Raw genomic sequence first — 24,739 nt, 5'->3', positions numbered from 1 at the left:
CTGCCCATATCCTCCCCTGCATCATTATCTGAACTTGACGATCCCCCACGGTGATGTGGGAAGGGGATGAACAATCTCAAAACAACAACACATGTCTGTCTACATACAGGTAATGTCTGTGTTCTATTAGCGCTGTTATGCACTTGATACAGATTACAGTATATTAAATTACTGTTGGGATTTATGAGTTCTCGTGTACATGTACGTATATACTGTATAGTGATTTAACAGCGATTTAGGGGATTTTTAGTAGTGTTTCTGACTTTACACGTTTTTTGGCTTTACGCAGAATCCCAGGAACGTAACCCCCTCATAAGTTGCAAGTCTACTGTAATCACAATTGTCTATGAGCAGTTGAGATTTAAAAAAATGTTCTTGGACAGACACATTGAAAGATTTGGAAATGCATGGAAAAGGTACGTAGAATTAAGTAGAATAAATATTATGGAAACTTGTATTTATTATACACAGAGTAACAATAAACTTCCTGAACATACTGTATAAAAAAAAAATAATAATACATATAAACAATTAACAATATAAGTGCAAAATCAACGAATGATACAATATACAGTACTGTACTATAATCTCTACAAATATGTTCCACAGTTGTACAAATATGACAACTTAAACTTTATTATAACAACATGACACAATAAAAGAAAGGTCCTTCAACAAAATTACAATGCAGCTTTTTCCTATCAGGTTGTAATTATGCAACTACAGTAAGAACTAATATGGTAATTCAAATTTTCTTAAGATATCACTGTCAAAAATCATCCTTACACGCACACACAGGCAGCGACTAGTGTCAGAGAAGCTAAAGAAGAGCTGTACATTGAGTCAATGAGCCGTCACCCAGAATAAATCCATATAAACTAAGTAGGTACAGAGGAAAATATCATGAAAAGAATGGTTCAAGAGATTTACTGTCAAGTAGAAAGAAACCTGTACGGCGTATTGTCTCAGACCAACTATGTATGTGACTGAAGTGCAGCTAATATTGTTCTCATAACTCAAAGGCTGAAGTACAGTAACTAAAGGACCAAACAATATTGTCCCCTCATGACTAAAGAATCAAACAGTATTGTACCCTCATGACTAAATGACCAAACAATATTGTACCCTAATGACTAAATGACCAAACAATATTGTACCCTCATGACTAAAGAATCAAACAATATTGTACCCTCATGACTAAATGACCAAACAATATTGTACCGTCATGACCAAAGGAAGAGATAATCTACCTGTATGACTCAGCATCTGATCGGCGCGTTAGTCGCTTGTTAAGACATCATCCATAGTGTTAAATCATCGTCATCCTCAGAGGCTTAAACTGTATTACTGAGGTTATATTATCACAACCTTTACAAATACCTGTACCTCTATACAGCTGTCCTTCATACAGTGAAACAACAGCACCTTAAAAGAAATTATCTATTTGTGCACACATATCCAAAATTAAAGTTGCACAACCTTTCTTACGTGTAGCTACAGAAGTACTTTAGGTGCAACTGTGACTATTATGGTCACAGTTGCACCTACAATACACAGAACTTGTGTAGTGTTACACAAATTTTAATTGTAATATAAAATGCATAATCATTAAAAATTAAAAAATACAGGTAGTGTCCAATGGAACTAACTGTTAAACAAACAAAATATATGTAAAGCATGCAAAAGGCAATTATGTTAAACATATCCGTGCTTATGACTGTTGATAAAATACTTTATGCTGGTGTTGTCAGCATATATAATTATAATGCAAATATCAAGTAAACACAATATTATTCAAAGTTACCAAACACACAAAATGCTTTTATCCCATGCCAAGAAGTTGTACCTGCAACAGAGGACAATGTACAGCCCCTTATGGAATGTTTTATGGGACAGCCACAGTAACCTTACATAACACTACAAAGAGACAAGCAGATACTGAACTACTCATCCAACAGTTTATCATATGGAAGACAATACTGGTCCTTGATATATTTATATATCACCACATATATCACCATACATATACAGTATCTATATGTGTGTACATGTGTCTCTTACATATATTTAAGTTTGAGTGTGTATGTATATGAAGACTATTGTATGTTCATATATATTTATATAAATGTCTATTTACATTCACATACTTATGTGGAAAATGACTGGTGCATGTGTCTAATTATACAAGTACATATACAGTACAGATACAGTACAGTACAGTTTAGTACACATATATCCTAATATCATATAATGAAATGTGGATTTTTTTATACAGGAATTTAACGATTGTATGCTCTGGTAGCTTAATGCAGTACACTTTTACACAAAATATTATATAAACTTTGGAGAAGTTAATGTGAGAGTATGTACAATACTGTACTGTACTTATTAACTTTACATATTATCCAACTTATAATAAACACAGGTGACTGGAGGACAAATATAATTTTGTCTATACAATATTGATTTAGAGATTAAGTAAAGCTAAAACCACTCATGTCATCTCTAGCCCAATTACAATAATATCTTACTGTTACTTGATAACTTCAGTCTTACTGTAACAGCTACAGTAAGTATTTTAACACAAAATTAAAACTTATAAGTTTATCACAACAACCATAGCCTCTATCAGCCATCAACTACACATGATTAACTTATAAAAGGTCCTGTTATGGTTAATAAGTTAACAAATAAAAATTATCAAAATACTATTTTTTTTCCTGAGAGGTTCTTTTCAACTTCACCGCGTGTTGGTACCACAAGGGACTTGGTGTGGCTGCAGCAGAACCCCACATCATGCATTGTGGTGGGTCACACATCCACACACAAATTTAAAAGAAATACATGTATTTGTCAGTGTTGTGGCAATACTGTACTACCCAAACACAGTTTACTCGTAGACATGTCAACACCTGCACATCAATCCTAAAAGAACACAGCTGTATCACAAAACAAAATTATGTATTTTAAGATTGTAGTCACACATCAAATGTCAATAGATTATTGCAAAATTTTTAATGCTTGCCATGATACACTGGATAAAATTTTGAATATCACCGCCTGAGTGTATGTGGTGCATCACATGCCAGCAACAACCTAAGGTATCCTAACCAAACTTTAGGTTTTCACAACAGAAGTTCAAGATAAAATTTTGAGGGAATGTAGGTGGCAGCTTGTGCTAGGATACCCATTTAGTGTAATGCACTGCAAATGAAGAAAAAAGTTATTTTCTGGAAAAAAAATAATGGCTAGATGAACTTGAGTATTACTGTATAGCTTCAACTAAGGATAAGCCATCAAAACAATTACATTTCTTATTAAGCAACAAATGATTGTTGTTAAGACCTGGTACAGTAGTGTAGAGGCTAGACCATAAAAGGTCACTTCTTGCCTCCTGTAATGAGCTGCACATAACTTAATACTGTACATTGTAAACATCAAGTATTGTCTTAGTTGGTGATCCAGACTAAAGAGAATATTTTTTTTTTTCATGAAACCAGTTTAATAAAGACTAAGAAGTTATATTTATGGTTATAATATTTAGCTCCATACTTCTCTTAGCCAGCTCATCATTGCTACAAACTTGATCATGAAATCTAAGAAACAAGTACAGTACAGTACAGTATTAATATTTGCAAAATGACAATTTATGAAAACACACACAGCATTATACTGTACATACATCAATAATACTTACAATACAATTTTGTCACAATATATATTACATAGGAATTCCTACTCAGAGCAATCCACACAAGATGGCATTAAAACAAAAAATGTATGACTAAACTATAAAAAACTGTGCAGAAACAGCACATGTGAGTGGCAGAATCACATCTCAAGAGATTGCAGTATTATATAATCATCATACTGTTGTCTAGGAAGCACCCAAGCTATGGAATACAAAGGTTCAAAATGGTAAGTATTCATTATTATAGACTATAATTATCTTGGGACATTATTAACTAAATGACAAAAATATTTCCGACCCATTTTTGTAATACTGGATAAGGAATCATCCTGGATAAGAAAAATTACCCATAAGTTAAACCTACTGGTCTCAGGTATGGTGGGTGCTGGCATATTTTAGCTGAGAACATTATTGTCACTATTACTTACAGTACAGTACAGCATAAGTCATCTATGTTCTTCTTAATACTTCACCGGGATTTTACATAAAATCTGCTCTCTTCTCTTTCTTCTCACTTCCTCCCCCTTTATCACTTTCTTAATCTGCATCTTTTCTCCCCAGCTACCTTCTCTAAAACTTCTTAACAACCTAAACAGTGAGCACATTCTCACTCACCATCTCTTTTTCTTCTTCATTTTCATCAAGTTCTGATGAAACTCTCTTAAGCTGCCTGGTACCTATCTACTGCTCCAGGTCCCTCTAGTATTCCTCCAGGTCCCTCTACTACTCCTTCAGGTCCCTCTACTATGCCTCCAGGTCCCTCTACTATGCCTCCAGGTCCCTTTACAACTCCTCCAGGTCCCTCTACTACTCCTCCAGGTCCCTCTACTACTCCTCCAGGTCCCTTTTCTACTCTTCCAGGTTCATTTTCTATTCCTAATACATTGCCTACTCCCCTCTCTCTCAGAAGCCTCGGAAGAGCACGGGATCTGGCAGGACACTTGGAGACACAAGCCTCCCTGATATACTTATATATACAGTATATATATCACTGTTAATTAATGTATTCTCTCAAATTTGAGTAGAGTGCCTGTACTTAAGAATCACGAGTATAGTATTCAAAACATCGGCTACACTCGGTTTGATTATTATAGTACAGTGAACCCTCACTTCACGCGGTCAATTGAACCCACGGCGGCCCGCGTAAAGTATGAAACGCGTAAAGTGAACAACATAACATATGGGATTAATTGAAATAGAGACCGGGCCGACCTCCAAACTCCACTTTTTCAGACACAATACCTACGTTGTAGTAAAAATAACTTCTTATTTTATGATGGTATGCACACACAATTAATAATTAAGAGAAATATCAATAATATTAGGCTTTCTAACATTTACATTAGTAGAAAAGATGGCTGGGCACACGGGGATGGGGGGTTGGTTCCGAGGCAGAGGGCAGATTATTGGCCCTCACCTGTATCACTTGTATCAATTGTATCACTATCCACCACAGAGGCTTGCAGGGCCTCTTTGTCAAACCCCTCAAAGTCCATATAAGTCCATATCCTCACTATCATTATCACTATCACTGACTTGGGCCGGCTGTGGTGGGTGGCGGGTGAAGAACTCGGTAATGTTTTGATGACTGGGCGACCTTGTGCGCACCCTGCTCGCGTCGCTCTCCGCGTAAAAGGGTACACACACCGCGGAAAGTGAGCATTCCGTGTTCGGCAGGGTACCGCGTAAACGTGGAAACGCGTAAAGTGGGACCGCGTAAAGCGAGGGTTGACTGTACAACCAACAAAATATATGTACCCTAGCATATACTGTGCGTATATAATTCTCATATATTAAAATCCCTACCAACCCTCCCACCCAAGACCTATGAGTGCCCTGACCCATCCTGGACCTACCCTAGGCCCTGCCCATGTGTGACTTTTTCCCCCACACACATTGCTATACACCTGAAATGTATTTTCAGTTAAGAAAATAGACATTTAAATTACGACATTTTAGCTATTTTCTATTGTTTACTTTTGTATTTTGGAAAAAGCTTGTGTAGAGGAAGTGGTAATGGCCTAAAACACATTACTGTACATAGAAAGTTTAAGTAGTTATAATGCACACATTTTTATCACCATTTTAGTTAAACTGGAAGTCCATAGTAGGCAAGCTCTCTCCGAAGAAGAATCAGAGGGCAGACAGGTGTACAGTACAGTATCTCACCTTTACAGTTAATACAAGACAGCATTAGGCTCAGTACACAGGGCGGGTGAGAAATAAATGACACACAACACGCAGCAGCAGCCTCGGTAAAATAATGTGTGTACCGTACTTCCACTGTACTGTATATATATTTGTGTGTGGGTGTGTGTATGTTGTGTACTATGTGTGATGTATGTTGTGTACGATTAAAAATAGTACTGTATGTTGTGTAAGGTGTATGATAATAATGGCAGAATTTTACATATGTTTAAAATGTGTCAATTATCTCCCACTCACCCTGTACCTTCTTAACTATAAATAAATCACTTTGATGCTAAATATAAACAATCAAATTATGTTATCAATTGCCTCTGACTTATACTACTTATGGATTTTATAATGAGTATATATATATATATATATATATATAGATAAAGGATAACCACAAGGAAAAAAGAAAACACGAAGTTCCAGCCGCTGTAATTCACATCTTCTTTCCCTTGTGGTTATTATCTGCATATTCAAGTTAACAAATTCTTATGAACCGACCTTAACATTCGCTTTGCACTGACCGGCAAACCAGCTTTAGTATCAGCCCACCAATACATTAATCGTTCTAGGGCTTAAATTCCTTACTATTTTAGTAATATCAAGAAGTTTATACTATTCAATAATTTTAAAGTTTAATATTCAATTTTTAGTCATTTTAACAATTATTGAACTAATTGAAGGTAAAGTGACTAGTTTAATGCGCGGCATCCAGCCTCTTAAACAGCAAACAGGTGTTAGTCTCTCTCTGTTTTCACTGGAGGGTAACATCTTGCTTGAGACTCTTCAACTAAACGCTTTTTTTCTGTGTTTCCAAGCAAATTATTGGTCATTTTGAAATATATTTTTACATATTGACAATATATAATGCAGTGCAGTGTTGATTTAAAGAAAATAATCTTGAATTACACCAAGAGAGCTAAAATTTATGGGTGAAATGGCCATGGGGTGACTTCTCTTCCACGCCAATGCCTTCTTCTTCCTTCTCTCCACCCCCATTCTAAATCCCATCATCATCATCATCCAGGAGCCTTCTACATACAACCTCAAAGTAAGTGAACTTTTCTACCATTTTTAATTTAGAAATTTTCGGTGAGCTGGAACCACTACCTGATTTTTAACGAACGACCTTCTGGAACGGATTGAGTTCGTTAACCGAGGGGTCACTGTATATATACTGTATATATACATATATATATATATATATATAGTTCTGCATGGAGTGTCTATACTTGTATATACATGAGCATCTGATGCCTAATTTGCCATATAAAAAATAATGTGCCTCTAATCATCAAGTTAATCCTTCTATGAACAATATTTCAAGATAATACAACAGTAATGACGGAATAATCTGGCTTATACTGTAAGTTCTTTTGGAATATATTACGTACAGGGAACCTATTAAAGTGTATGAGTACAGATATATATGAATACATTATTACAGGGACAGATTAAACTACACATTGGGCTTGAGATTACCACAGTACAGTACAGTACTTGGTTAACATCACAGGAGGTAGCATGACAAATACATGACACTAGTACAGTAGTATAAATTTTTTGAGTCATAAGTTTTGTTTAGGTTTTATAAAAGTAGCTGCCCCATGTCTTTTGTAATTCATGTTAACCCTTTTTGTTTTTTAAGTATTTAGAGACATGTCATAAAATCCTCATTCATGGTTCACATGAAAAAATAAATCCATGTATAAGCTGCCCTACAGTGGCTGTCTAAATTTAATCAATTTACCATTTGCCATGTCTATGCGGTACTGTTTACTTACATGCTGAACCAATGTGAATTCATAAGACTTTTACTGAATAAATATCTGTCAATCTATCTACAATACCTACTGTCATTATTTTATTTTCTGTCCATTCACCGGATAGGATCAACTAAAAATTGATAAAGCCCATATCAAATTTTGACTGTTGACGGTAAAAGTAGGAAAGACACATTTACTTGTTCAGACTCTTGGTCCTTCACTGTCAACGTGAATGCCCTTCTTGTGGGCAGCCTGTCTCCGCAGATCCTCCCTAATAGAGGCAGTCATGATGCTTCCCACACAAAGCACCACTACCAGGAGCAAGTTGGCTGCCATGTCTCCATAACTGTTCAGGAAGTAAAGGATCACAGGTGAAATGGAACTCAATTTACAATATAAGCTTAATGTGCATTTTCTTCCCACTGGGTCCAAGTGATTTTCATAAGAGTTTAATCAACATGTATAAAAATAAGAGAAACTAGAGTGAGGTACTGTATTGGGTACTGTACAGGCTATGGGTCAACTGATAAAAGAAGAGTACACTATTTAACCCTCAACCACTTCACTATTGGGATGCCACTTTTAATATTTGATTTGGCTAACACCTGGCAAATTTATTCAGCACAAGGGGGAGGCCGTGCACAAGTGGTTAACCAGTAGCTAAGAATTCCATACTCCAGCCCTACAGTATATCCACAATAATGGAATGCAAGGATCATGAAACATCCACTGATAATGGCTGTTATCCCTACGGTTAACTTCTACCGATGATGCCCACCATTTAAGGGTTAAGATATGTGTGGGGACTTTAAGGCTACCAAACATATAGAAGATGTTGAGAAAATATATGTGCAGTAAATGCGGAAGACTGAGATGCATCATGATCTTTGCATCTGAGGAAGGCTGTACAATGTTAAGTGTGGAATTAATCTGAATGCTGAATACAAAACAAAGATAAACACACAAAAGTGTTTTATGTGTATTCAATACATAAAGAAGTACATGTACTGGCTACAGACATCACATAACTTACCCAACTTACTACCAACCAAGTGTAAGAACTTACTTTTTGAGAAGCTGACCATCAGCCATGGTACAAAATATTCCAAAGAACTGGGCTGATGCATTGAGCAGGCCAGAGCTTGTGCCCTCAGCCTCGGGGTAAGTCAACTCTGCAGCAAACTCGAATCCCACTGGCAGGTACCCAGTCATGAAGAACCTGTAGAGTGACAGTTTTATATGACATAAGGAGGTCTGAAGTCCTTGTCCAGCTTGTTTGTAGATTCTATAAAGGTGATCAAAAGCCACCGCATTCCAGGATATGAGTCCATATATCCAGCACCTTAAGTAACTGTGTCAAACAGGAGCATCCCAACACAAAACCAGGTCAGCAGTCCATTACAAGGTTGTTTTGTAGTAGATGTTCCATCGTGGCGTCTCTTATAATGCTCTCTAGTACAGTACTTTACACACTATACTAGACAAGCTCACTGGCCTATATTATTCATGGAGTGGTTGAATATAGGACTCACATAAGTACTTTTCCAGTCACTGGGGACCTTTTGATCATCCAAGCTTCTACAGAACAGGATCTTAAGGGGCTAAGCAAGCTAATTGCACAATTCTCTTAGCACTCTGGGATGCACGCTCTCAGGGCCAGGCCTTTTGTAGACCTTTAGCTTTTACAATTTGTTTATTATACACTCTGCTGAGAACAAAATGCACATCAGCGCTGTGTCAAACCATATTTCCTCAAACGTAGGAAGATTGGTCACATTTTGCATGACAGTAGAAAGTTTCCATAGTAAAAGTTGAGGAAGAGAAAGGAAAAAGACTCGAACACTTGGAAACAGTAGAATGAGTTGCAAAATTAAAGAATACAAAAATGATCTGTGAAAAGTGGAGAAGAAAATAACTTTGTAAATGCTGGAAAATACTGTACCAAGAATTAGATAACCAAAGCAAGATAGTTTATAAAAGGCAGAGAATTTATATGGCAGTAAACACAATAATGGCATAATACAATACTGTACATTAAAAGTTCAGTATTAACTCACCCTAATAATCCAGCCATGACAAAGACCAACCACAGTGTCTCAAGGTGGAATATGAAGGTGTAGCTCAGCATGAACAATGTGGATAAGATATACACCACTAGCGTCACCATCCTGTAGATATATATTCAGTAAAATTGTTATATGAATTTAGAAATGGTTCAACATACAGTACAGTAAATACAATATAGACAAGCAGGTACTATATAAAGTTTAACATGAATACTGTATATCATTAATAATAGATAGTGATAAACAGATAATACTTGTCATTTAATAAAGGGATTGTTGTTTAAACACTGAAGTTGTGAAGGGAAAAAAATAAATAAGTCAATAAAACTAGTTAATTGTACCTCACTAACTCCATGTGAGGCACAGAACTGATTCTTACATCAAATCCAACCTCTTTTTGTCAGGTTAGACTATACCCTCCTCCCAAGTGAGAAAAAGAATCTCATGAAGATTACCATAAGCACCCCAGCTTATTTCACCTCCCCACCTTATAAATAAATATCTTGCTCATCACTTAACAAGATATTAACCTAATAAATCCCATACTGTAATGTCTACTTACTTGAATTTCGCAGTTTTGTCGAGGATAAAGCCACACACAACAGAACCCATCATACCGGCGAGGACAATAACCAACCCAATTCGGCCAGCATTCTCATTCTCATTCTGCCGGAGTGTTGTACGTTCTCCATCAAAACAATTTATTTTACACAGACGGTATTTATGTATGGAAAATAAAAACATTTAACTTACATAAACAATCAACAACTCCTTACTAAATATAGAAACCTAAAACTCATCACAGATTGTAGTAGAACGAGCCAATCAGTGGCGAAGATGAAAACACAACAATAATCTAGAGTACCGACCAGTGGCAAGGACACAGATACTCACAGGGAAGTGGGCGAGGATAACCTGATTAAGGAGGGTAGAGATAGCATAAAAGGCTCCCACATTTATCCCGTATGACAGCAGTAATAACACATATCCTGGGTTCTTCATTAACCTACAAGGAGAAAATAAAAATTAAATAATTTTTTGGTTCTCTCTCCCTCTTTTGAGAAAATTGTTAAACATGGAATTGTAAACTTATGTGAAATTCTGCCATTATTATCATACACCAATTATATATTATACATACCTTATGAATAATACACAATATACACATGTAAAAAATATATATCCAGTACAGTACTGTACAGTAGGGGTGCCATCACAACACTTTCTGGAAAAATCTGCCAGAAAGTGTTGTGACGGCATCGAATGTGAGCTCTTTCAAGACCAGACTTGACCAACACTGGAGCAGTGCATGCCCAATATTTGCCAACAGTGCATAACAGAGACGTGACTGATCTCCCATGCGGCTAACGAGCCGATCAGTGGTGAAGAGGATAAAAGTAAAAAAATAATAGAGGTACACAGTACACACATTGTTCATACTGAGACTGATGTGTGTTGTGTGTCAGTTATTTCTTCGTTCTAAACTTTAAGAACAGGAAAGAAATGATACTCAGTGATGGAGCCCCTTTACTCTTTTTTCAAATATTTTCACCAAAAGTAACAAGAAGTGCTAAGCCTCTTGAGCAAATGTTCTTAATGGTAATGTGGCTGTTTGACACATTGGTAGTGAGGGTTCCCATGAAGACTAGAAACCCCAGTGTATTTTACCTAGTGATTAAGAACCCTAATACTAAATTGAGGGGTTACAGTAAGACAGATTAGATTAAGTTTAGTTAGGTTAGCATTAAGGTATTTAATCATCAAGTGAAGTAAGTTGGGGTTCTTAATCTTCATGAGCTTCGTAGTGTTTGAAGAATCTTTGTAAACAGTGAAGGGGCTCTGTTAAAACTTCAATGGTGACTTACCAAATTGACTTTTTTATCCCATAGACACGACATTACTGTACATACCTGACAACACCTTGCATGTAGGAGCCAGTCTCTTCCTGCACGAGAGCTGCTGTGCTGGGTGGTGTGGGAGGCTTCTCCTTGAACACTGTACAAGGAGACAAACAATAAGCAAATACTGTACTGTACTGTAATGAAATAAAATACTGAGTTATACTGTAATGCCTTAAGGTTACAGCACAAGTATAAAGGCAAAGAAAAATTACATTAAGACAAGTAAATAGTGATGAATAATTTGTTTTATCCTTACACAGATGCAGTACATGAGAGTAACACAAGTTCATAATGGTGCTGACAATATTCGGTACATGAGATACGTACCATGTGAAAATACCCAAACATGTATATATAAATCTATGGTACAAACTCATAAACACGTGCATAAACTGTACAGGTGTGTCTGTGCATGTGATGTTGCCACCACCACTGCCCCTCCCCTTCCCCAATCTAATTACAGGTTGTACCTCTCTAGTCTGGCATTCTGTGGTCCGGAACGATTTTAGTTTGTCCAATAGGTAGATAGGCAGCTTTTTTCTTTTTCTTTTTTTTTACTTATCTGAATTATTATTACAGGAGTATTAAATTTTTGCCCCTCAGGGCCCAATGTGGGTCAGTGACCTATGCCCGGGTGGGCTAATCCCCTTAAAAACAAAAAACAAAAACAAAGCCGCGGGAATTTAAGGTTTGTTTACATCCGGCAGTTCGGCTGCACTCTCTCTCTCCCTCTGCTTGTCTATACAGAGTACAACATTTAACCCTTCAATATATATGAGCAGTTAATAAGTGTTGCTTTCATATTCTTATGTAGAGTAATGACGATATGTTTTCACATGTGCGCACTTACATACGAGCAGTCTCACTCTTTTTTACCATTAATGGTTAGCTACTTATATTGTTCCATTTGTTAACATTAAATAACATTACAGGTACTTCAAACAACCATATTAATTTTTTTACATTAATTTTACTACAGCTAAAATCAGGGTCTCATTTTCTTCAGTTTTATATGTAGAACCAATCAGTCACTGGTTTTGTAAGCTTTAACATAAACAATCCCGGCAGCCGTCTCGTCTCCTCATTATTAATAAATTGTATTGTTAATTTTGCACACACACACATTAATTCAATAAAAACAAATTCAGAAACATTAATTAAAATATATAAGAACAGTAAATAAGTGTTGCTTTCATATTCTTATGTAAAGTAATGACGATATGTTTTCACGTGTGAGCATGCGCACTTACATACGCGATCTCTCTTTTTTTCTGTACCATTATCGTCAGCTACTTCTATTGTTCCATTTATTAACATTAAATAACATTACTTAAAACAACCATATTAATTTTACTACAGCTACAACCAAGGTCTTATTTTCTTCAGTTTTATATGTAGAACCAGTCAGTCACTGGCTTTGTAATCAACGAAAACAATGCTGTGTCATTTCCTCGTGTATTTTAATATTCTACGTATTATTAATGAATTGTATTGCTCATTTTGCACACATAAACATTAATCAATAGAAAAGACATTCAGTAATAAACAATAATGAATCTTTTGTACATAAGAGAAATGACGCTGTTGCACGATTATGCACGTCGTCTGCACGTTGGCGGGCCGTTCAAACCCGTCGAAATTCAAGTTTCCGCCGTCAAATTTTTTTGTTATTTATTTTTTTGTGTGTTCCAATAAAATACGTTAATAATTAAAAACTCGCGAAATTTGAGAAGCTACTATAAGACATTTAACCCTTCAATATGTCTTCAAAGAGACCATGATGCAGAGAAAGTGGTGCTAGTGCTTCCAGGCATAAGCACAAGTCACTATCTATCCAGGAAAAGGGTGAATTTCCATGGTCCGGCACCGGTCAGGTCCCGAGGTTGCCGGACTAGAGAGGTACAACCTGTATTGGCATTACGGTAACCATCCCTACATCCATCATATTAAGTCCGTGAGTCAGGGCAGCTACCTTCTCTCACCCCACCACCACCATACTACACCGAGGCATCAGGGAATGAAAACGGTTTATTTCACCCGAGGATTCAATTCCAGCTTATTTCACCTGATTATTCAACCCCAGCTTATTCACCTAAAGATTCAATCCCCAGTTTATTTCACCTGAAGATTCAACCCCCCAATAAATCTTTAGGTTAAATTACTCTGGTTTTGGTTTGAAGCTTCACATGAAATAAGCCGGGGGAAGAATATTCAGGTGAAATAATCTGGAGGTTGAATTTTCAGGTGACCCGTGTACAGTATATACACCATCATACATAGTTCAATGAAGACCCAAATGCAGTCTCTCCTCGACTTACAACGGGGTTCCGTCCCAACGACCAGGTCGTAAGTCGAATTGGTCGTAAGTCGAAAAGGTGAAAATAATACATAAAAATTCTAATATGGGTGTCTCTTTTTCTTCTCAGCACCACGAGAACTCTCACTTTTACGCTTGCGAGCCATTTTAAAGGGAATTACAAACGAAAACTTTGTCAATACACAGCGCAATCACTAACGTCGGTACTAGAAAATACTGTACGTAATTTGAAAAAAAAATTTCTACGACCACGACGGTCATGTGTCCGGGTTGTCGTAAGTCGAGTATGTTGTAAGTCGAGAAGTACCTGTATATTATCCCACACTTAACAACGTATATAATGATCTTTAACAGTTTGCATTGATTACCTCTGACCTTGACCTCTCTGTAATGTTGACAAAATCATCCAAATCGAGTAAACAAAAATGTGGACGTGACATAGACAGACTGATGGTAAAAAAAAAAAAAACATGAACACGGAAACAATCGATCCATAAGTTTAGCTTAATCCTCAAGGTTGATAAATAGTGACAGACAGACAGCACACAGGTACAGACAGACAGGAGACAGATATTGACAGACAGGAGACAGATACTGATAGACAGGAGACATACTGACAAACAGGAGACATACTGATAGACAGGACACAGATACTGATAGACAGGAGACAGATACAGATAGACAGGAGACAGACAGACAGGAGACAGATGGAGACAGACAAGAAACATGCAGACAGGTGACAGATAGACAGTACATAATACAAACACAGACAGACAGGGGCGGCATCAACAGAGAGGTGAGGACGAGACAGGAACCGACACACAGGGAAGGCAGTGGTGTATAGGTTGTTAGTGGCTTAACGAAGTGTTCCTGTTGTGTTGTGATGTGTGATGTTGCGCATTGGGTTGTCTTCTGTTTTGTGTATATTGTGTTGTATTGTGTTGTGTATATTGTATTGTGTGTTGCATTGTGTTTACTGTGTAGTATTGTGTGTTCTCTATACTGTGGGTTGTGTTGTGACCTAACACCTCTATAATAACACTGTGTGTGTGTGTGTGTGTGTGTGGACCCTCTCATGCTGACGTTACTGATGGCGGCACCGTTGATATATTAATAGAAGAGGCCCAGATACCATGTTACATCCTGGTTGCGGCCCTTTGTTGATGGTGAGTGAATATTGATTATCTTTAATAAATGAGTAAACAAGAACACAGAGATAGACTGATTGATTGATTGATTGATTGATTGATTGACTGACTGATTGACTGACTGACTTTAATAATAATAAATAATGGTAAATAGCAAATTGACTCATACAATGCTAATCAAACAAAGACATTAACAGCCTTCATAAGCTTTTCACGCTTGACTGCAGCTTCCAAAATATAAAAAAAAAAATTATATAAAAAAAAAGACTCCACAAAGGAACATCAAACACCGAGGCACCTTTGTTCCCACTACCCACATTACCCAACTCAATTATCCAATGAAGAGTGGTCTCCTAACCCTTACCGCTTCACTTTACTGTTTTAATGAATATAAATTATAATTACTTTGGGTCATTTTTACGGCGCATCACTGATCAAGTTGGTGCACAGCTGTGATCTGAATTGGGGAATGGCAGGGTGAGGAGGAATGGCAGAGTGAGGAGGAATGGTAGGGTGAGGAGGAATGGTAGGGTGAGGAGGAATGGCAGGGTGAGGAGGAATGGTAGGGTGAGGAGGAATGGTAGGGTGAGGAGGAATGGCAGAGTGAGGAGGAATGGTAGGGTGAGGAGGAATGGTAGGGTGAGGAGGAATGGGAGGGTGAGGGAAGAGGAATGGAGGAATGGTGGGGTGAAGAGGAATGGTGGGTGAGGAGGAATGGCAGGTGAGGAGGAATGGTGAGGGAGGAATGGTAGGGTGAGGAGGAGATAGTGGGGAGGAGGAATGGTGGGGTGAGGAGGAATGGTAGGAGGAGGAATTGGGTGAGGAGGAATGGTGGGGTGAGGAGGAATGGAGGAATGGTGGTAGGAATGTGGTGGGGAGGAATGGTGAAGTGAAGGTAGGTGGGGAGGTGGGGTGAAGAGGAATGTGGTGGGAGGAATGGCAGGGTGGAGGAGGAATGGTAGGGGTGGGAGGAATGGGTGGGGTGAGGAGGAATGGCAGGGGTGAGGAGGAATGTGAGGGTGAGGAGGAGGAATGGTGGGGTGATGGGGAGGAATGGTAGGGAGAGGAGGAATGAGGAGGAATGGTAGGGTGATGGGAGGAATGGAGAATGGTGAGGGTGAGGAGGAATGGTAGGGTGAAGAGGAATGGTGGGGTGAGGAATGGTAGGGGTGAGGAGGAATGGTGGAGTGAGGAGGAATGGCGGTGTGGAGGTGAGGAGGGAATGGAGGGGTGAGGAGGAATGGTAGGGTGGAGGTGAGGAAGGAATGTAGGGTGAGGAGGAATGGGGTGATGGTAGGGTGAGGAGAATGGTATTGAGGAGGAATGGCAGGGGTGAAGAAGAATGGTGGGGTGAGGAGGAATGGTAGGGTGAAGAGGAATGGTAGGGTGAGGAGGAATGGCAGAGTGAGGAGGAATGGCAGGGTGAGGGAGGCTGGTAGGGGTGAGGAGGAATGGTAGGGGTGGAGGAGGAATGGCAGGAGTGAGGAGGAATGGGTGAGGGAGGAATGGTAGGGGTGAGGAGGAATGGCAGGGTGAGGAGGAATGGTAGGGGTGAGGAGGAATGGTAGGGCGAAGAGGAATGGTAGGGGTGAGGAATGGTAGGGTGGAGAGGAGGAATGGTAGGTGAGAGGAATGGCAGGTGAGGAGGAATGGCAGGGTGAGGAGGAATGGTAGGGTGAGGAGGAATGGTAGGGTGAGGAGGAATGGCAGGGTGAGGAGGAATGGTAGGGTGAGGAGGAATGGCAGGGTGAGGAGGAATGGCAGGGTGAGGAGGAATGGCAGGGTGAGGAGGAATGGCAGGGTGAGGAGGAATGGCAGGGTGAGGAGGAATGGCAGGGTGAAGTGCAAAACTTATATCAGAATGACCATAATGTCCCAATTTTTCATACAACCCAAAATTTTTCATATTTCCGAGTCAAATACCAAATACTTAAGATAACAATTACAGTAGATTTTAAGTGTCTCGTGGTTATTTTCAAGTCAATACGTGATTTCTCATATGGCTTACTCGAGCGCTGCAGAGGCCAAGTCAATCTACCAAGACTAGTAATTCTGCGGACTGGTACATATGACCCCACAATGGTAGAGCTCCCTAGAACCTCAAATATTCTGAAATTTCATCACTTTGAAATTAAGAAAAATACAGCAATATATTTATGTATGGTCAAGTTAGGTTAGGTTAGATTATATTAACTTTGGTAAGGTTCAGTTAAATTCAAGTTAGGTTAAGTCAAGAAAAGGTTATGTTTGGTCAGAAACGAGTTAGGTCAGGTTAAGTCTAGATAAGGTCAAGTCAAGTTAGGTTAGGTCAGGTTAAGTCTAGATAAGGTCAAGTCAAGTTAGGTAAGGTTAAGTCCAGATTAGGTCAAGCCAAGTTAGGTAAGGTTAAGTCTAGATAAGATCAGGTCAGGTCAAGTTAGGTCAGGTTAAGTACACATAAGGTCAGGTTAGGTTTGGTGAGGTTTAGTCTAGATAAGGTCAGGTCAAATTAAAGGGAGGTTGTGTCAAGATAAGGCCAGGTCAATTCAAGTTAGGTTAGGTTAAGTATAGATAAAGTCAGGTCAAGTCAGATAAAGCATGACTCACCAAAGATTATGGTGATAAAGAGTGTGGTGGTGAGGGCAGCCACACCGTTGAACATGAAGGCCAGGCCCTGACCCACCACATCCTTATCCTCCGAGGTCTGTACGATAGCAGGCGGCAAGAGGAACCCCAGCGCCACGCCCAACTGAGGGTGACAGGCGTAAACACATGACGTCATAGCACAACACATGACATCAGAGCCAAACATATGGGATATCAACACATGACATCATAGCACAACATACAGGGTCAGCACAAACACGTGATATCACCTTAAACATATGAAGGTCACTGCATTGTCAACATAAGCACAGCGAGTATAAACAGGTTCAGAAATGATCTTTAAATGACCCTTAAACATTAATCTGACTTTGAATTACAACATAAAAATTCAACCCCTGACCTTATAAAAAACCTGATACAGACCTGATTCCCAAAGACACCAATAGCACAAGCAGTTGAGACCTGGGTAGGACCAAACCAGACAGCAGCCAACCTAGGGGGGATACCAAGGATGAAGATTTGGGAGATGGCGGAAATGCACTGCCCTGCGAAGGTCAGATAAAACCTGTCGGGGGAGACTGACCCCACCTTGACCCATGACCCGATCATAGTACCACAGGCACCAATCAGTACTGCTCTCCTTAACCCCTGTGGGAGAGTAAAGGGAGGGTTAGTGTTATATTATTATTGTTATTATTATTACTATTATCATCACATTATTATTATTATTATTACCATAGTATTAGTATTATTATTATGACATTATTATTATTATTGTTATTATTATTACTATTATCATCACATTATTATTATTATTATTACCATAGTATTATTATTATTATTATTATGACATTATTATTATTATTATTATTATTATTATTATTATTATTATTATTATTATTATTATTATTATTATTATTATTATTATTACTGTGATTTATTCCCAGTAAATAGAGAATATAAAGCAGTTTAAAGTAATTACATATTTACAAGGAACCTTAGATAAACACACATACACACGTCTATATATAGGCCTACCCCAACATTGTGGGGGTAAGTCGTGGGTGCAAGTAAGCATAATTAACACAAATTACCCGTCATACTTCACAGCATTGTTTGAACACAGCTCTCTCTCTCTCTCCTATAATGAGGTCTACTTTATTTTAGTTTTGACTATTTTGGGATGATGAAAATAAAGTAACCCTATTACTATATGATGGTTGCTATCTGTTTGTTTTATTGATTACCTCTATCGTTGTCTTTTACCTTGTGTTGGGGATATTTTGTTTGTATGGTGGTGTTGGTGATGTGACGGTGTGGTGATAAGGATGTGGTGTTGGTGATGTGACGGTGTGGTGATAAGGATGTGGTGTTGGTGATGTGACGGTGTGGTGATAAGGATGTGGTGTTGGTGATGTGACGGTGTGGTGATAAGGATGTGGTGTTGGTGATGTGACGGTGTGGTGATAAGGATGTGGTGTTGGTGATGTGACGGTGTGGTGATGACGTGATGTGACGGTGTGATAAGGATGTGGTGTTGGTTAAGTGTTGTGGCGAGTGCGTGAGTTTTATTACATAACAGTATTGACCAGATAACAGACCTTACCATGAATATATCTTTCCTCCTCTCCCCCCAATATTCCTCCTTCCACCTCTCTCCGTGCCCCTCCCCCTCCACCCCCCCTCACCTTCTTGAATTTCTAAACGCTGACGGCCCAGGGTAACACACACACACACATTAAAATACCGGATATTTACTAGTTACAAAGGTCAAAGCAGACATAGGTCAAGGCTGTAGAGTCAATAAAGCCTCATAGTTCAAGAGTTAAATACTTTACAGCTGTCACGAAAAGTAAAGAGTGAAAAAGGTCAAGTTATATCCGTAGAGTGTGTGAAGCCTGTCTTTGTTCATCCTGGAAATAAAAAGCCCCGGGTCAGTCGTATTATATAACGTAATTAAGCAAGTCTTTGTTTACCCTAGAGAAAGAAAGTAACGCCGGGCTGCATGAGGGAGACTGGGGGGGAAGGAAGGAGGGATGAGGGAGTAAGGGGATGAGGGAGTAAGGGAAAGGGGTAAGGGAAGGGGGTCTGCTTAAGAAGGAGTCCCCGAAGTCATTATTGATCCGTCTGCACCACCACCACCTCCCACACCACCACTACCTCCACCTCCACCACCACCACTACCTCCACCATACACCACCCACTACCACCACCATACACTACCTCCACCTACACTCACACCATACAAGACAACACCATAGGGACGCCTGGTAACACAACACTGCCCTTTGATTGGCTCTGATTTGATCATCGTTATCTACAGTCAGGACGGAACCCCTTGTGTGTGTGTGTGTGTGTGTGTGTGTGTGTGTGTGTGTGTGTGTGTAATCCTGGCCTTCCAAGATGTCCTCAATCACTGTTTTTTAATTAATAAAATATATGTAGCTGTAATGTAACACTGTATTCATTATTTGTTCATCTGTACCTGTACCTGCCCTTGTACCTGTACCTGCCCTTGTACCTGTACCTGCCCTTGGGTTTAAGTTACATCATCACGTGAAATAAGTTGGGGGTGTCTAAACTTCAGGTGATCCTTTTTCTTAAGGTTTAACTGTCTATATTATAACAATGGAAAGAAACAGTACCTCTTACGTAAACCAACCCACCCACTCCACCCCCCCCTCCTCCCTCATCAATCCACCCTCCTTCCTCCTCCCCCCCCCCCTCCCCTATCCACTCCACCCCACCAGGCTACCTTCCCTCTCCACCTACTCTCACCCACCACCTTCCCTCTCCACCCATCCACCCCATCAACCTCCCCATTTTCCTCAGCCCCCCTTCCCTTCCCCCCCTCGAGGCACTAAGGGGGTGGTGAGGGGGGGATGTAGGGGGGAAGGGGAAGGAGAGGGAATGTAATACGTCTGTGTTGTAGTGTTAAGTGTGGATATCCTCTTCCCTGCTCACTGTACGGCTTGCTAACTCACCCCAGCACTTCCTTCCCCCCTTCTCCTCCTCCTCCTCTCGAATACAACAGCCAAAAATAAAAGCGTTCGACATACGCTGGGATGTTTTCGTGTTCCCATAAACTTAGTCGCCAGTGGTCTCTCTCTCTCTCTCTCTCTCTCTCTCTCTCTCTCACTATCGAAGTATCTATATATCGAACGGTGGACTAAAGGACATGTGGCTCCCCAGTGTGACCGAACAGCTGGGCAACTACTTGGTGCCGGGGAGGTAGGATGATGGTGGAGAGAAAGAGAGTGAACACTAGGTACACTTTACACTAGGTACACTTAACACTAGGTACACTTTACACTAGGTACACTTTACACTAGGTACACTTTACACTAGGTACACTTTACACTAGGTACACATACTTATCTGACAGACAAAGGCGGTACTGTAGGTATGTTGGCTTCTTTCAATTGTATCACAAGAGACGAAAACTTGTTCATCTCTCTCTCTCTCTCTCTCTCTCTCTCTCTCTCTCTCTCTCTCTCTCTCTCTCTCTCTCTCTCTCTCTCTCACACATCAACACTCAGAATCACAATTATGAAAGTCCTCCAAAGACCTCCGGCCTCCCTAATGACGTCACCATGTGTTGTGAGGGAAGAGGAGGAGGAGAGTAGGTGAGAGGGAGGGGTAAGGGGATAGTGGTGTGAGGGGAGAGGTGTGAGGAGAAAGGAGGATAGAGAGGGGCGAGAGGGGAGGAGGGGAGGGGAAAAAATACCCAGAGGCTTAAGGCGACCTATTTACTGTTGATCTTAAGGCTCTGTGGCACCTAGGGGAGGAGGGGAGGAGAGGGAAGGGGGAGAGGAAGGAGGGAAAAGGGGGTGAGGGGATGGGGAGAAAAGAGAGAAAGGAAAACAATGAGAGGGGGAGAGTACAGTCATTGAAAGGGAGAAAGTGGGGGGTAGAAAGCAATGAGGAAAAGAGAGAGAGGGAAAGGGACGGAGAGAGAGGGACGGAGAGCTTGCCACCGCCTAAAGATGCCGTGGTGATAGGTCGACCTGTACGCTAGGAGAGTAGAGGTTGAGAGAGAGAGCGGAGCAATATCAAACAATAATAGGAAAACAAACACGCAACAGACAGACGCACACAGGCAGCGTGTTGGTGTAGTCAGACGAGGGAGGAAAAGGAGGTGGAGGAGGAGTAGACGACCAAATCAAATGGTAGCTTAAATCTTTCTCTCTCTCTTCCTGCACTCTAATATCCCGAACACTCTGAAACGCCACTGAAGGCAGAGAGATGGGCGTACGTCCGTCTGCATGGCTTGAAAGATTACGATTTCTCGCGCTGGAGTTTCATTTATAGAAGGAACTAAAGAGCTGGCGAGAGAGAGAGAGAGAGAGCGACACTGGAGGCAGATGATCGTCATGCTGGACATAACTATTGATTGCTCTTTCCTATGGTACGTTTACAGGCTCCAGCCGGCCTCCACACACACACACACACACGAGTCTCTTCTCATACTTTAACCTCCTCTAAATTTGTCTCTATATCTCCTACGTTTTTTACCACTCTTATTCCTCCTACAACGTTTTTTAACCCCCTTCCTCAATCAATCAACCCCAACCTCAATAACCTAACCTAACCCAACCTCAATAGCCTAACCTAACCCAACCTCAATAGCCTAACCTAACCCAACCTCAATAGCCTAACCTAACCCAACCTCAATAACCTAACCTAACCCAACCTCAATAGCCTAACCTAACCCAACCTCAATAACCTAACCTAACCCAACCTCAATAACCTAACCTAACCCAACTCACCTTCTTCTGCAGGTACCAAGATGCCGGGAAGATGAGAGGTATATAGGTAACCATATAGACCATAGACATCCAGTCGACCATGGTAGGGCTGACACCGTAGTAATAGGTGATGATGTCGTTGATGATAGAGTACTGGATCCACTGGAAGGCATTGGACATGGAGTACAACACGAAGAGACAGAGGATCACCCATCTTATCCTGTAGACCCGTACACCGCCTCCCCCCGACATCATCTCTCCTGTACCTCCAAATAAGAGAAGAAGAGAAGAATCCAGGTTAGTTTCTTGTTAATGTTTGTGGTGATGGGACGCGTGTGGTGGGTTGTGTTGATGGTGTTGGAATGATGGTGATAGTAGTGGCAGTTGTGGTGGTGGTGAGATGGTAATAGTGATGATGGTGGTTGTGGTGATAGAATAATGGTGATGGTAGATTGGTAATGGTGGTAGTATAGTGAGTGTTTGACAATCGTGTTTCACCTATTGCTGTGTCTATGATAATATTGACTGGACCTTTTTTTTTTATGTTTATAGCTATTGGTAAGGACCATATTATTTTTAACAAGAGTGAAAGTCCTTCTGACATACATCTATTATCATTACTACTACTACTACTACTACTATCACAAGGATTAAATTACTGACAGTAGCTACAATAATAGTTTAGCTCAACATAAGCTACGGGAATATTGACAAAGATAAAAGCTGACCACACACACACACACTTACCCTCATGCTGAAAGGCCATCATAGTGTAGAGAGTTTATTAAGGGTAACACAGTGAAGAAATCGTGTCACTCTTATTATTTGTTCAGTTAGTCTTCCACTTCTTTTATTTTCTCCTTTAAGTAAATTTCCTATATCATTTTCCTTTGTTTATTATTGTGTTTTTTTAATTACTTTTCTTGGTTTTTCTTTATTTCTCTTTACCTTTTCATTATTCTCGTATATTGTATTTTCAATGTGTTTTAATGTCGGTCGTGTTTTTCAAGGCTGTGTTCAAATTAATAACAATATATTAGAGTACTCTGTTTAGGAGTTATGACATAGTTACACCCTGATCTAACATTCTAACCTAACCAAACGTAACGTAACCAAACCTGACAAAAAAATCTGTAATATCTGTATTCAACTAGTGGTTCTGTATATAATATCTCACTGTTTCTATCACACACTACTACCACCACTAACCACTACACACACTACCACTACCACTCACTACCACTAACCATCGCACACTGCCTGGCATTGACATTTTGACACTATCAGATCAAGTAACTGCACACCAAACACTCGTACATACGTTAATATCGTCCTTGTTATGATAAGTTATCGTTTCTGGTGGTGGTATAATAATCAGTGTGTGTGTGTGTGTGTGTGTGTGTGTGTGTGTGTGTGTGTGTGTGTGTGTGTGTGTGTGTGTGCACTGGTGGCATTTTCACCATCACAACAGCACTCCATTGCACCATTCTATTACTGTATTTATATTGTTGCGCGGAAACAGCCTTCGTCATGAGAAGCCTAGTATGTGCTCTCTCCGTCTCTCTCTCTTTCTCCATGCGTGTATAAGTAAATGCGCAGGAGTATGTAACAAGACGGAGAGACATGCAGAGATAGAGAGAGACGCTACATCTACAGTATATGAGTCACACAATCTCTTGGGGTTTACGACTCAGCAAAGTTTCACGGTCGTACAGGGTTTAATGTAAATATATACTACTACTATAATAATAATAATAATAATAATAATAATAATAATAATAATAATAATAATAATAACAATAATAATAATAATAATAATAATAATAATAATAATAATAATAATAATAATAATAATAATAATAATAATAATAATAATAAACGGTTTATTAATAGAGTTGCAGCCGGTGGCTGAAAATATACAGACTTACATTTGATTTAGATATAATGATATAATATGCGTTGAATACATTTACAGGGCTGTACAGTACATAAATCAGGAGTTGTTTATTATTTTAACAATAGATGGGATGGTGCTATTCTTATATCTATCGGTGAGGGCTCTTATGGGCTGAATTTTTTTGTAGTGGCGGACTGTGCGAGGTGGGTGGGGGGCTGCCGGTGGCAGGAGGTGGGGATGACGACGAGGGTGGTGCATTAGTTGGCTGCCAAACCTTGCTAGTGCTTGGTGGTGGAGGTCACTGAGGGATGGCATTTCCAGGGTGGAGAGAGCGTTGATGTAGCTGGAGTATTCTGCGCCGAGCATGATTCTGCAGGCCCTTTTCTGTACCTTCTCTAGCCGACGTTGTTGGTTGGAGTTGAG

At 39.7% G+C, this 24,739-nt stretch overlaps 1 protein-coding gene across 7 annotated transcripts in view; it reads right to left on the bottom strand.

The window, feature by feature from the left end:
* Positions 1-7,022: 7,022 nt before the first annotated feature.
* Positions 7,023-24,739, bottom strand: part of LOC121875900 (feline leukemia virus subgroup C receptor-related protein 2-like) — a 29,711-nt gene continuing 11,994 nt past the window's right edge. For 3 of the 7 annotated variants that reach the window (XM_042380630.1, XM_042380631.1, XM_042380629.1), the window contains exons 3-11: positions 22,441-22,685; positions 18,095-18,319; positions 17,672-17,813; positions 11,630-11,714; positions 10,614-10,725; positions 10,282-10,385; positions 9,711-9,821; positions 8,720-8,872; positions 7,023-7,999 (exon numbers count right to left, since the gene is read on the bottom strand). In XM_042380630.1, the coding sequence (XP_042236564.1) occupies positions 7,855-7,999; positions 8,720-8,872; positions 9,711-9,821; positions 10,282-10,385; positions 10,614-10,725; positions 11,630-11,714; positions 17,672-17,813; positions 18,095-18,319; positions 22,441-22,685 (1,322 nt within the window). In that variant the 3' untranslated portion in view covers positions 7,023-7,854. Of the gene's footprint in view, positions 8,000-8,719; positions 8,873-9,710; positions 9,822-10,281; positions 10,386-10,613; positions 10,726-11,629; positions 11,715-17,671; positions 17,814-18,094; positions 18,320-22,440; positions 22,686-23,166; positions 23,431-23,628; positions 23,815-24,739 lie in introns of those variants that run through there. The other 4 variants (XM_042380634.1, XM_042380636.1, XM_042380635.1 and 1 more) reach the window with 4 other exon arrangements.

This window comes from Homarus americanus, unplaced genomic scaffold (genome assembly GCF_018991925.1).
Source record: "Homarus americanus isolate GMGI-L3 unplaced genomic scaffold, GMGI_Hamer_2.0 scaffold14730, whole genome shotgun sequence".
Classification (NCBI taxonomy): domain Eukaryota; kingdom Metazoa; phylum Arthropoda; class Malacostraca; order Decapoda; family Nephropidae; genus Homarus; species Homarus americanus.
The sequence above is the reverse complement of the archived record's forward strand: the minus strand, read 5'-3'. Positions and strand labels throughout refer to the sequence as shown.